General features: G+C 36.1%; 2 protein-coding genes across 4 annotated transcripts in view; both read right to left on the bottom strand.

The window, feature by feature from the left end:
• Positions 1-260: 260 nt before the first annotated feature.
• On the bottom strand, positions 261-1,143 carry LOC118282317 (ubiquitin carboxyl-terminal hydrolase-like). The gene has a single exon (XM_035603340.2). The coding sequence runs from the start codon at positions 1,011-1,013 to the stop codon at positions 327-329; it is 687 nt and encodes a 228-aa protein (XP_035459233.1). The 5' UTR covers positions 1,014-1,143; the 3' UTR covers positions 261-326.
• A 7,293-nt stretch (positions 1,144-8,436) lies between these two features.
• The window catches only part of LOC118262119 (dedicator of cytokinesis protein 4), a 68,290-nt gene continuing 62,456 nt past the window's right edge, over positions 8,437-14,270 (bottom strand). For 2 of the 3 annotated variants that reach the window (XM_035573261.2, XM_035573262.2), the window contains 4 exons: positions 13,892-14,067; positions 13,075-13,172; positions 12,839-12,985; positions 8,437-12,264 (listed from right to left, as the gene is read on the bottom strand). In XM_035573261.2, coding sequence (XP_035429154.2) covers positions 12,095-12,264; positions 12,839-12,985; positions 13,075-13,172; positions 13,892-14,067 — 591 coding nt within the window. In that variant the 3' untranslated portion in view covers positions 8,437-12,094. The remainder of the gene's footprint in view (positions 12,265-12,838; positions 12,986-13,074; positions 13,173-13,891; positions 14,068-14,270) is intronic. The other variant, XM_050701428.1, reaches the window with a different exon arrangement.

Consider the following 14,270-nt stretch of genomic DNA (forward strand, 5'->3'; position numbering starts at 1 on the left):
TGTTAAATACTGCAAGATTAATTATGAATTAAAGACTTAAATCGACGTCCGTGCAGCAGAGTACGCTAACTGAATGTGCCGGTATTCGCTAATGAAGAGAATTAATGAACGCCATTTTTCGTAGTGCCATATTGAAGGATCGCGTGTAGCCGCTGCGCAGCCCCGTCACGTCACTGCTATGCGATTATTTCATTAGCGATGATACTTGTAGCAAAAAGAATACGACTTACATTAACTCTACGTGTTCGTAAATGACTGTCTGACAATGTAATTAATATGTATTTGAATAAATGAATTGAAATACACAGCCAAATAAATGGGAAATATTACTGTGCAGGGACAAGAGCTACCACATTGAAGCCGATGTTATCTGGTTCCCTGGCGATAAATTCACGACAGACCTTCGCCGCGTCCTCTAGGAGACGCTCGGGAGTAGTCGCGCCGTGGTTTATAGGGAATGACTTGCGTCCATCCAGCTCGAACAGGTGGCCGTCCTTGTGGATGAAAGTCACAAAGTGATTGTTGACAGTTTCCTCGACCTCGGTACCGGGCTCACTTCCCGTGCGCACTATGTCTCTGTACGCGTTCAAAATAGCAGTAGAGTTTTCTAACAGTGCGCCTTTAGCTGACGAGTCGAGGTTCTTCGCTTCGTTGATGTAAGTCTTGAGCAGGCCGTCGTTGAGTTCAATATGGGGAATATTATTTGCAACGCTGTGTACTAGGGCTATAGTTCCACATACGTTGCTGAGAACTTGTTTCAGATGGAACACGTCTTTGGGAGGGTCATGTCCTTTCATTTGCATCTCTTTCTCCTGGTCGCGGCGGTGCTTCTCGTAGGCATCGGAAAGCGGGAACAGCAGGACTATGGCTAGCACTGGGCGAGGAACCCAGTTCAGAGCATCTTCTTCTAAACCAATTACGTCAACCATCCGCCATTTTTCGGACACGCCCAACTTCTCCAAATATTTATTCATTGTATCCGGATTGGATTCCATGGGCAATGCAACCGCCATTTTTAATTTTAAATCTTAGAGAACAAATTAAATAGTGAGTATATATTGTAGAATTATAATATTTATCGCAGAAAATAACGCAAATGTCACTGACGCAATAATGACAGTATATTTTGTGCAAATGATTTGTCAGATTTAAAAGTAAAAGTAACAGCCAGTACTTTAGTTCGAAATGAGGTACCTCACGAAGTTCTGTAAAATCATAACAGGCAACGGCATGGCAATGATGCAGAAATAGACACAAAATCTAAAATAATAGTACTCTTCAATGAGTTTAATGATATTCGACAAGGATATTCGTAATATCCTTGTTCACGCTATTGTAGACCGTATTTTAACACAATTTATTCAGCATCAAGGCTCTTTTTACCAAGCAATAAAAGAAAAAACGCTTCCCTACTTATGAACGGACCATTGTGTTTAATAAGACTAATAGCTGGCCTATTAACATGGGCATTGTATCAAGTACTAGCTTGCCGCGACTTCAGGTTTAGTTAGGTTGTAAGTTTATCATCGTTATTTAATTTTTACAATTTTGTATTAACGGCGATTCGGTGTAATATCATTCGGCTCCAAACACTAGATACCCATCTGGGCGTCTATGTATCTACATAGGGACAAACCTAGGTAACCAGGTAGGCATATTTATTTATTTCATAAGCTAGGCGCCTTTTGAAGGTTTCCCCCAGTCATCAAAAAAAAGGCCTACCTTTTTTATATTTATTTATAAAATACGAAAAACCATTCAGACCTTTTAGAGATGGGTGCTAATGCAAACCACAAATTAAAACCAGGTTGATTGATAAATACTATGTAATATATCGATTACAATATTATTTTTTGTTGTCACGTTTTTTTTTTTATTAACCCAGTTTATTCGGAAGAAGTACCTAACTGAATTATTATGTTATCGGCTTACTCAAGTAATTGTTTGACGAGTAAGTCGACTAGTTTTAAGCTATGCTAGAGGCTCATAATCATGAGCAGCATTCTGCGACACACGACGCGGCGATTGTCGCGCTGCTACTTATTATTACGATAACATAATAATTAATTTAGTATGTCTCACAAAAGTTGTAATAAAAGAAGTAACTGAGTCGATTCCAATGTCCAATGTTCATATACCTGGATGACTGATTCAACTCTCATGTCCGTATCAGCTTGCAGATATTATTGATATTAATGTGTAATCGTAATTAATTGGTAGAAAAAAGCAGGTGTCCCTTGAACCGTTTATTCACTTATCCGGCGGTCTGTACATAATTTTTAATACATGTGAGCAATTTATGTCGCTATTAACGTAATGGACAATTGACATGAGCATTAAAAATTCAAATGATATTCACTTTTTATTTAGCCGCGTTATGCTTAATTGTGTTTCAGTTTTTAAGTCCTAACTATAAGTTATGGGAATATTATGGATGTCTATTCTAGTATGTCAGTCACTTACTTGACTGCCTTAATTGCTGGCTAATCGGCGATGAAGAGGTTGAGTGCACTGTGCAAGTCTCGGGTGGGTCAAAGTATAATTAAGTTTTACTTGATGGTAAAACTCGTAAGCCGCAACTTCAGAGAAGTTACTAATGCATTGCCGAGATTTTGGGGATTTGTGGGACTGAGGAGTGATCGGTAGTTTCAAATACCCATTATAATAAGTATTAATAACCAATCAGACAGTGCAGCAGTCATTAGGTAGGTAGGTACATAATTAGGTACCATTTACATTCACAAAAAAAGTAGCGAACATAATGAAATGTTAATATGAACTTATTCGAACTTATTCTAACTAATAGGCTTCACTATTTAAAACCTACAACATTCTTACATCTAGTTTATCTTCGGAATAAAAAAAAAAAAAAAAAACATCAACCTAGCATAAAATTATCTTCGAGTTACAATAACAATTTATAGGCACATTGGTAAGTGGAGAATTTATTGCCCGGATCGTAGTACAATGAAGCGATTTCACAAGTGGCTTGCATCAGCTGCGTATTCGCAACATATCGTAAGCTTTCGATGGGTGATGTAGAGGCTTCCCTCTCATTAAGGTGTCGAATATTGTCAAACGTTGCGCGCGTCCATTAAGGGCAAGAGTGGGCGGTGATATTGAGAAGTTATCGAGTCCGTTCTACGTGGTGTTAATGTGGTAGCGATGTGTCTTAAGACGGTGGATTAAGAAGTTATTTTCTTTGCTATTTTGTTAAGAAAGTAGAAGTTTCTGGTTGAAATGAACTTCAACTACATCAGACATGTACCTACCTATTTTCCATTTTCAAAAAATATATCTAAAATAAAAAAAAGGAATACCTGATTGGAAACATTTCATTTTCATTTCATTAATTATTTCAATTAATCATAAATTAGGCACTTTTGAAACATCATATTGAATTGTCCGCCAGTCTGTCTATCAGTGAAGCTAGGTGCTCGTTCCAAAGTGTAGCTTCGAATGGAGAAGAACGAGCAGGAAACTCCATCGTTAGGTACCTACTCTTTTTAAAAAACAGTGATCTTTACATACACTGAGCTTTGATTTATTTTATTTTTATTACATGGACTAATTGTCTCCTTTTCATACACCATCTACATCCACATTCCTAGATATTTAAGCCCTTAACATAGGCTTGTAAAATATAGGTTTTACGAGATCGAACTTCTTTGACATTTCAAGTTGGCACTTTTACTGGAATGCAATACCGTTTAGTGCCAAGTTGAGGTGTTTCTAAGGATTGATCAGTGAGTCTAATTTCTTGGCAATACGAGTCAATACTTGAAGAATAGGATTAAATATAAATTTACTACCCGGACCTTGATTACATAGGTACAGTATTAGTAGATAAATACTCTTAGTACCTACAATGCAAACTTCAGCAGGTCGGCTCGACCAGAGTGATACCACAGCTTCAGAAAACGGTTGAGAGTGTGGTTACCGGAGGCCTAATTACGCCCCTTCACGATCTCCCCAATCCTCGATTCCCCAACAACCCTTAAACAACACACTTGTTTCGAGTGTTTATGGGCGGCGGCGATTGCTTACTATCAGGTGATCCGTCTGCTCGTTTAACGACTTATTCCATAAAAAAACAATATTCTCGACAACACAAAAACCTTAACAAAAGCAGATCTATCTTCGGATAAATCCGTCAGTCCCAATTCACGTAACTCCACGCGTCTAGGCGTGGCATCGATCGAAGTGACTACCTTCAATTACCGAGCTAAGAGCGCTTATTATTTAGAAATTCAATCGGTAAATACAATAATCGTTTCGCATGACAACGCGTTAGCCGGCGGCGGCCGCGGTCGACTTTCGGTAATGTTAGGACTTAATTAGCTATTGAAGCAGGATTATAGGCTCGGTTTGTGGTGTCGTTAAAGTTTATCTTATAAGGAAGGTAAGGAAATAGTTTTAAAACTTTGATACTTGAGTTTCTTTAGGGGAGAAAATCATCCAATGACTTCTCTCTACTTGGGCGAGGCGAGAGTGACTATCAGACTCTTACTGACTAACAACCATCCCGTTTCTACTCCTGCTTTTCGAGCCGGAGCCCATCGGTAATCTCACCAGGTAGTCCGCAGACCCAGATAAAAGTTTGATACTTGAGTAAATGTAGTGTTTATTTGTTCGTCGAGTAGTCGAAAGTGCAACTATTAAGGCAGATTAAAACCAGAGTTAGAGATCGTGATTTTATTGGATTTATCTATCCAAATAATATTTAGTACCGATTTTTAACACTATTCTAATAGGTTACGGGTTTTGTAAAATAAAACAGCAATTCATGCATCCAACTAAATATTTATTTCGCCCATTTACATATAATATATTGATGATAAATGGCTACGTTTACTAGTCAGCGAGCCTCAACTCAACTACGCTTTGTACTGAACAATTTCACTTGGCGAACTATCCTCCTAACTCTATCCAAATACTCCATTATTTTACCAATACACAGTACAAGAAACAATAAATACCAATGCGTATGTAATGTTAAATTATTTATAAAAATAGCTGAAGAAATTTTTGGTACGATTACATGTATAATTACACTAAAATTACATTTAAATACGAATCCATCTATTCTACTGAGAAGTATGTAACATTAACGTAAAGGAATATAATAATAATCACACATAAACATACAGTAACTAGTCGAAAAATCAGTCGAAATCATTCAGCTTAGGTAACTCAATACTTGTCGTACAATATAGACAATAGAAACATGAAAATGTATAGAAAACTCCCATTAAAGATACGTTCCACTGCCACAAAATTCCACTTTTACAATAACCCGATATAAAAATTGACAAATAAATGTGATTTGCGAAGTCGTAGCAGTGGAACGTACCTTTAACTGTATATCATATAAAAAGTGTATAGAATTAACTAGAGAAGTTATTGTAAAACAAAACACTGTAGTATAATCGTATGAAGTTTGTGCGATGTTTTTCAATAGCTATCAACATTACTCAAGGGTTTTGGAACTATCCATACTTGTGTGAAGTTGCGCAAACCCGCAAAATTGCGCTATTTAACGCGCATATAAGTCACAAATAGTCTACATATCTCGTGCGACTTTAGCGCTAAGGTACTGCTAATATCTGTAGACAATAACAATATTTTGCTTATGACACCTTTCACTGGTTACCTATTAACAGTTAAGCTAATTGGAGTAAGTCTCCCTCGCCCCAAGCTTTAAGTCTCAGTTAACTATTGCCAACTGCTAAGTACTAAATTAAAAAGACTTATCAAACATTGAATTTAGCCCGTTAATAGCTCAGATTTCTTAAAATTACAGATTAGGAAATTCCATCTCACAGTCTTTAAACGATTTACAACACTGTTTTATTAGCTTATTTTCCTAAACATTGCAATACTCAACAAAAAATTCGCGAGTAAAATAGCATTGAATAATGTTATAAAAATAGCAATTAGCATAATAATGACTACGCATTCGATATTTAATGAGTGTTCTTTAAAACGGTCTAATTGTTGTAACAAGCTCGTTTCAAAACTGTGAGAAAGATCTCGCTTATTTGATTTCTATGGAAATTACACACAATCAAAGCTTATCTTAATTTTATATCCCAAGCATTTTCAAAATGGCGTATAGTGGAGTGCCTGGAGCATTCAAAACCGTAAAACCTCGGATTAGAGTTACAGTGAATGAATTAATATGATCGATGTGGGATATTGTTTTTTAAACTATAAATTGCAATGTTTACCCAACATTTTTTGTGCACTCCATTTTTTTATTGTTTAAACAAATTATTATAAAAAATTAATGTTTGACCATATATTTTCACTTTAAACAGTATTTTTTTTTATTTATATGTTAAATCTTACCTGAGTAGACATATAGGAACATTTTTCAAAGATACCTGTGTATAAAAATAGCAGTATCTCGAACAGGTAGAAAAACGTGGAGGAGAGCGGAGCGACAGCTGCTATGTACAATGGAACTTCTTGGCCAGTTTAATTATAAATGAAACGCACTTTATTGTGTACATTGAAAAAAATACGGTAATTAATTATGACTAATGAAAAGAAAAAAAAATATTTGTACAAAATCTGTTTATTTAATAATATTACATGGTTGTCTACATCAAATATTTTCTTCTACTTCATCTATCTGTATAATAGGTGAAGTATTGGAACAACTATTTCCGCTGAACTGTAAACATGATACACTGCAGTATAAACTACACTCGCGAGCAACCAAATCGACTCAACCTACATGTGCGCATTCGAAGATGTTTTCTTAAAAATATACTGAATTGCTTTTAAAAACCGATATACCATTAGAAAGCTTACAACTTCAGCTTTATATTGGTACCATTATTATAAAAATTGTATCAGTACTTTTTAAAATTTTTAACTTAATTCAGCGGACTAGAGTATTTGCTCACTACGACTCCAACAAGTTATAACACAAACTACCCCTATAAAACCTCCACATTAAGGTTAACTTTATCTGTGGCTTATCGAAAGTTGATCGTACACATCTCCGCAAAAACGCTTCATTTTATTTCCAAAAATTTTGGATACGACACCAGAAGAAGCCGCTCAAGTCGTTGCTCTACTGGAACAAGGACTAAGTCAGCGAAGAGTTGCTGCTCATCTGAGTTTGAGCCAATCTGCAGTATCAAGAGGGTACAGGTAGTATCAAGATACTAGTGCCTTCAATCGAAGACCAAGAATAAGCCGCCACCGGTCCACCTCGGAGAGAGACGACCGTTTTATTATTTCAACTTCACTACGAAATCGTCACTTAACCGGTGTCGATGTTCAACAGGAACTCAGAAGAGTCCGAAGAGTGGCTGACAGCGAGTGGACAGTACGGAGATGGTTGAAGGAAGCCAGCCTCACCCCTAAACGGCCTACCACAGGCCCGAAATTGACGACCCGCCATCGGCAAGCGCGCATTCAATTTGCCCGAGAACACCTGGCCAGTTCGCCCGGCGTTCCGTACGACTACCGTGCAGACACATTCTGCATTAGACAGTTAATAAGACTGGCCTCCATTGTTCTATGCTCCAATCGAGGTGTTGCCGATGGCGGGTCGTCAATTTCGGGCCTGTGGTAGGCCGTTTAGGGGTGAGGTTGGCTTCCTTCAACCGTCTCCGTACTGTCCACTCGCTGACAGCCACTCTTCGAACTCTTCTGAGTTCCTGTTGAACATCGACACCGGTTAAGTGACGATTTCGTAGTGAAGTTGAAATAATAAAACGGTCGTCTCTCTCCGAGGTGGACCGGTGGCGGCTTATTCTTGGTCTTCGATTGAAGGCACTAGTATCTTGATACTACCTGTACCCTCTTGATACTGCAGATTGGCTCAAACTCAGATGAGCAGCAACTCTTCGCTGACTTAGTCCTTGTTCCAGTAGAGCAACGACTTGAGCGGCTTCTTCTGGTGTCGTATCCAAAATTTTTGGAAATAAAATGAAGCGTTTTTGCGGAGATGTGTACGATCAACTTTCGATAAGCCACAGATAAAGTTAACCTTAATGTGGAGGTTTTATAGGGGTAGTTTGTGTTATAACTTGTTGGAGTCGCAGTGAGCAAATACTCTAGTCCGCTGAATTAAGTTAAATATTTTAAAAAGTACTGATACAATTTTTATAATAATGGTACCAATATAAAGCTGAAGTTGTAAGCTTTCTAATGGTATATCGGTTTTTAAAAGCAATTCAGTATATTTTTAAGAAAACATCTTCGAATGCGCACATGTAGGTTGAGTCGATTTGGTTGCTCGCGAGTGTAGTTTATACTGCAGTGTATCATGTTTACAGTTCAGCGGAAATAGTTGTTCCAATACTTCACCTATTATACAGATAGATGAAGTAGAAGAAAATATTTGATGTAGACAACCATGTAATATTATTAAATAAACAGATTTTGTACAAATATTTTTTTCTTTTCATTAGTCATAATTAATTACCGTATTTTTTTCAATGTACACAATAAAGTGCGTTTCATTTATAATTAAACTGGCCAAGAAGTTCCATTGTACATAGCAGCTGTCGCTCCGCTCTCCTCCACGTTTTTCTACCTGTTCGAGATACTGCTATTTTTATACACAGGTATCTTTGAAAAATGTTCCTATATGTCTACTCAGGTAAGATTTAACATATAAATAAAAAAAAATACTGTTTAAAGTGAAAATATATGGTCAAACATTAATTTTTTATAATAATTTGTTTAAACAATAAAAAAATGGAGTGCACAAAAAATTTTGGGTAAACATTGCAATTTATAGTTTAAAAAACAATATCCCACATCGATCATATTAATTCATTCACTGTAACTCTAATCCGAGGTGAAAACCCCCAGGCGCTCCACTAGTAATGTTGATAGCTATTCAAAAATTATCTAGTTTACAACAGTTATATAGCAATAAAAACTAGTTAATACATAAATATAAAAATGTTGAACAATACAATACGATTACACACATTAACAGATGTAAAGATTTTATGAAATTGTTCGTTGGAAATGTAAATCTTAACACCTAGAACTTAAGGGCTATAGTTAAAAAATCTAACGCGTAAAATGTATGAAAAATATCACTTGATTATATCGGAAAGACTTGTTGTCGAAGATTTTGTTAATTGTTGAGTAGAAAAGTTTGAATTAGTTTTCTTGTATACTTATACTATTTGGTATTTATATTGCATTGCTTTAAACAGTTTAAAAATATAACGTAACAGATAACTATTTATGTATTTTTTTTAGCAGTCAGCTTGGAACTTTTATATATTTTTTTAAACAATGTAGGAACATTGTAATGTTTTTTTAATCAGTTTTCGCTTTAATACTTTTTTTTATTTAGAAATCGAGAGATCAATAGAATTAAAGCGTTATATTTACATCGAGAGGACAAATACACTTTTTATACCATTCTTTGTTAAAGAGAAATAAACGTTACAAATCCTATACTAATAATATAAATGTAGAATATGAAAATTGTATGAAAAAATTCATCGAAACACGACAATACAAGACTAAATTAAATTGCACCATTATTAGGGAAAAATAATTGTAGTTACGAAGACTTTAATTTTATGAAATAGAAGAAGAAATATTAAGAATTTATTCTACGGTAATAGCAAAATAAAATTCAGCCAAAATTGTTACCTAAAATAGTTGCCAAAATAATTATCAATTATTATTTGAAATAATTTTTATTTTTTATGAAAATTTCCAAAAATATTTTTTTTTCACGTATGTACTACACAAAGACGGACTAAAATTAACTACATATTGAGCAAAGCAATACGGACTAAAATGATACATTTGTCTACGTACATAGTTGAGTAAAACAAGCATAAATATTCTCTAAACATACGATGATAAAGTTCAAAATAACTTTGACAAATAATTTGTTGATATAATTCATTATTATGCAAAAGCAATACTGTTATTTAAAAGTAAAATTGGTTGAGAAAACTCAATAAAATTCATACAAAAATAATACAATTCCATTCAAATATTTTGATGTACGATAAAATATGTCAATGTATAAAATAACGTTACCAATTTAATACTATTTATAGGAATCATAATTGTTTAATAAAATCACGAATAAAATACAACAATCAAACACATTTTGTAAATAATACATAAAAGTACGGATTCTAGGAAGAGAAATTTAAATAATAATAATTACATTTTTCTTTTATAGTGCAATATTTTTTATTTTTTGTTACAAAATTTAGAAAGAGAAGTAAGAAAATGATTTATTTTAGTCTATTGTTAGAAATGTTAAGTTTTAAATTAATATTATATCACTGTTATATGGCCCCGGACAGATAACTAAATGCATTCTGTGCCAAAACAAAAATATAATTTTAAATCACATTAAATTATATCTAATAATAATTTTATTCCATACGAGGAATGATATGCATACTATATAATTATTATACTATTAAAATAAAGAAATATTTTGCCATGAGTGCCTGTTGGATATAATAAAGCAATGGCGTTCGTGCGACTCTTTGCTATGAAGATTTTATCAGGCGTCAACATTTTTACATTGAAAATTGCTATTTAATCGATTGATTTCACTTCATTTGACGGAAAAGTTATAATTCACTTACGAGGAATTGATAAATATTTGAAAATACAATCTAACACATAATATAAGCCTATCATGTATAGATAATAACGTCTAGAACTCGAACTAAAATAGTCTGGACACTATTAGTTTCATGATTCTTGATTACTGCAAAAAAAGAAATATTTCACATAATATAATATTCAAATGTTTTTGGAAAATCAATTTTATCGTATACTCAAATGGTTTATATTTCTTAACAAGCAAATCTGCTGTTCATTCATAAACATTCTGAAATCAACATTAATTGCATTTTGGTAGAGTTGATATTTGCTTAAATATACATATAATAAAGTTCCGTCCAGTACTAAAAATGTACAGTTTGGAAGTAAAGGACTTTTTATATTCACGCATTAAGCACTGCGTTATAATGTAATCTCGTGGATGGTTGATTTTAAGAATGATTCAATTAGAGCAAAATTGACAAATGTTGAACAAATTGCAAAACAAAAAATCGATTTAATAAATCCGCTGGGTTGAAGAAACTGTATGTTAGCTTTTAACATGGAACGTCCTCAGACAAGTAAGACAACAAGACAAAGGACATCACCCACACGTTTAGTACGATTTTGGTCTAAATTCGAAAGTGCCGGCCAAGATGCTGAAGAAAAATAGAATAATCTGTTATTACTTGGTCTCTTAAGCATTTTTTATTATGACAGCAAAACTGTGGAACTAATAACTTCGGTATTATTCACTTTAGAATTTAGCCCAAAATGTGTGATGTCCTTTGAATTTTCGTAACATCATTTCAAATGTTACGAAAATTCTTGTAAAGTCAATTTTGCTCTAATAAATAAACACAGATCAATCACTCAAAGTCATAATCAAGTCAATGCAACTGTCAAATGATAAGGTCGCCATTTTGTTTCGCAAACGTTCCGTTGACTACCCAGCATCAATATTACATAAACTTTACTAGACATTATATTTGACAGAGCATTAAATTCATGATTTCATGTGAGAAGCGTTAATGTGGCGTAGAGTCTATGTTTTAACCAATACAATATCTCTAGCAATTTGTTGCCTATAGATAATTTTTACCCAATGAGTGCTAATGTTGTTGCCTGCTTCTGTAACCCTTAGTACGAGTTTATTTTACGTTGAACGAAAACGAAATAAGAGTGCGTTCGGCGTTCTGACTGGCCAGCGCAAATGAACCAACCAATCAATTCGTTTTCGTTAAACGTATAGCAAATTCGTACTAAAGGTACAGATGGCACTTATGTAGTGTTGAAGTCATATTTGTCCAAACACTGTAGCTGTCAAAATTTTACTAGCTTTCTTAGTGGCAAACCATTGGGTTTGCCACTAAGAAATTCTCCATTGGACAAACCACTCCCTAGGCAAAATAAGCGACATTTGGTGGCACAATTTGCCTTCGTTGGACTTAAAGGACTTAACGCCACACTAGCGCTGTTTGCTTAGAACAAAAATGTTTATAATATTGATATTTAGTTATATCTTACTTTAACAATGTGATTCGCCGTTCTCGTGGTGTCCTGAGTCGAATGAGCTGAGGTGGCCGAGTCCTTTCGGTGGTATGGGAGGAGGTTTCTCGCCCTCATCCACTCGGAGTGGTTCCGACATCATTGAGATTATTTCCTCATATCGTAGTGAGTCTACTGTGAGATCTAAATCTGGAAGAATTGATGTGATATAGCTTTTGTTCCGAAAGAGTTGCCGAGCGACGTTAATACTGATATGGAACCGTCATTAATGGGAATATGAAAGTCTTAATGTCGAACATTGGGTAAAACATCAAATTAGACAATAATATTTGTTAGGTAAGTGTTTCACACTTAGGGTGCTTTTCCACCAGAGATGTGCTATGTAGCTATGCTATGAAGATGTAAATAGCTAAGCTGTAAAACTATGAGACCGTTTCCACTGATATTAAGCTATGTAACATGTGCTACGAAGATGCGCCGGCGTAAAGTAGTTGTGCGAGCACGCATTTTTCCGTATACAAAACATAGCTTAGCTAAATCCGTTTCCACCAGAGCTAAGCTATGTGTGCCAATGCATATTATTATGATGATGGGTGGATGTCAACGCATCTACAGCAACGTAGAATAGAACATCTCTGGTGGAAAAGCATCATTAAACTCCTTACTAGGCAGTTGTAATTGAGAACACTCGCCTAGTCTTAATACCTGATATTCACATGGTATTAGGTCTTGGTTATGTTTTTAATAAAAATTAGAGTTCTACCTTTATGCAGATGGCCATGTTCATCTGCGTTTCCATATGCATGGTCCACGCTGACGCCGGAGTCCCGCGCGTCGTCCGGTGTGTCCATACAGCGCGGCCCGCGACGGGGAATGGCGGGCGGGGCTTCGATCCAAGACCGTTTGTCTCCTATGAAAATTAATTAGTTCACATTTTTGTCAACTTTTTCATAGTTCTTTATTTAATTCAATAAAAGTTATTTTCAAATGTTTACATACCAGATACTCTTGGTGGTAATGGAGGTGCGTCTCCTGGCTCGCTCCAGGACGCGCGGCTGTGTCGGCACTGGTCGACCAAGTCGCCGTCGATTGAGTCTCTGTGGTGAAGAAATATTTTATACTTATAACATTTGGCAAACAATATTGCAAATGGTTCGTTCGTATCGTCGTGACTTCTATCCCCGAAGAGGTATGCAGATGTGTACGTTACGGTACGTATAACTGTACAATCTACACCCACTTTAAACTATTTGTTTTATAAGTCCCATGTAATAGGGGTTTTTTTTGAGGGAGAAAATCATCCAATGACTTCTCCCGCCTTGGGCAAGGCGAAAGGGAGTGTCAGACTCTTACTGACTAAAAACCACCCCGTTCCTTCTCCTGCTTTTCGACCCGAAGCCCCGGTAAACCCGCTAGGTAGTCCGCAGCTCCGGATCAGGCATCAGCCCTACTGGGCCCCATCTGTGGTGGTCTGATGGCTCTTTGAGGCGCGCGCGGAACGCGACGCGCCGCACGCACGGGTCTGGATCTGGTCGGGCGGCGAGCTACCCTTGCTCGCCGTCCGCAGGCCCGCACTTACGGTGGCCGGAGATCGTCTCGCGATGTAATAGGGGTGGAGCCTATTACCTTATACTGGCCACAATTCCAAACTCCGTGCTACAACTGAGAAATTTTTGAAAAACCAAAGAAAAGCCCAGTAATTCTTTGTCCGATCCGGAAATCCAACCGAAAAGTGCTAATAGAGTCTTCATGAATGTTTTTTGATCAAAGGAAATATAGGAATATGATTTATAAGGTGTATTAAAGAAAGTCTCACCGGTACTTTTCCAGCGGTGGTCTTGTCGGACTCCTCGGGTCTCCAGACTTGGGTCTGATAGGTAGCGGGGGCGCAGACTTGATCATGGAGTTGTCTTCTACACAGTCGCGGTTGTCACTGATCGGGAGACTGCTTGACATTATACTCTGCTGCTCCATTGCGTCTTCCATTGATAGCTGTTGGGTACGTATTTAGGTTATGTGCTGTGGTTACTTGAACATAAATCTGGTGATATTTGTGTGGTGTATAACATAAGACATTGTCATGGCTCTGTTTACAATAGAATACTTATACAAGTTGTCGCATTTGCCACTAATTGACCGACGACGATCACATCACACATCATCATCAGCCTATAAGTACTGCTGACCAACGACTT

This window comes from Spodoptera frugiperda, chromosome 20 (genome assembly GCF_023101765.2).
Source record: "Spodoptera frugiperda isolate SF20-4 chromosome 20, AGI-APGP_CSIRO_Sfru_2.0, whole genome shotgun sequence".
Classification (NCBI taxonomy): Eukaryota; Metazoa; Arthropoda; class Insecta; order Lepidoptera; family Noctuidae; genus Spodoptera; species Spodoptera frugiperda.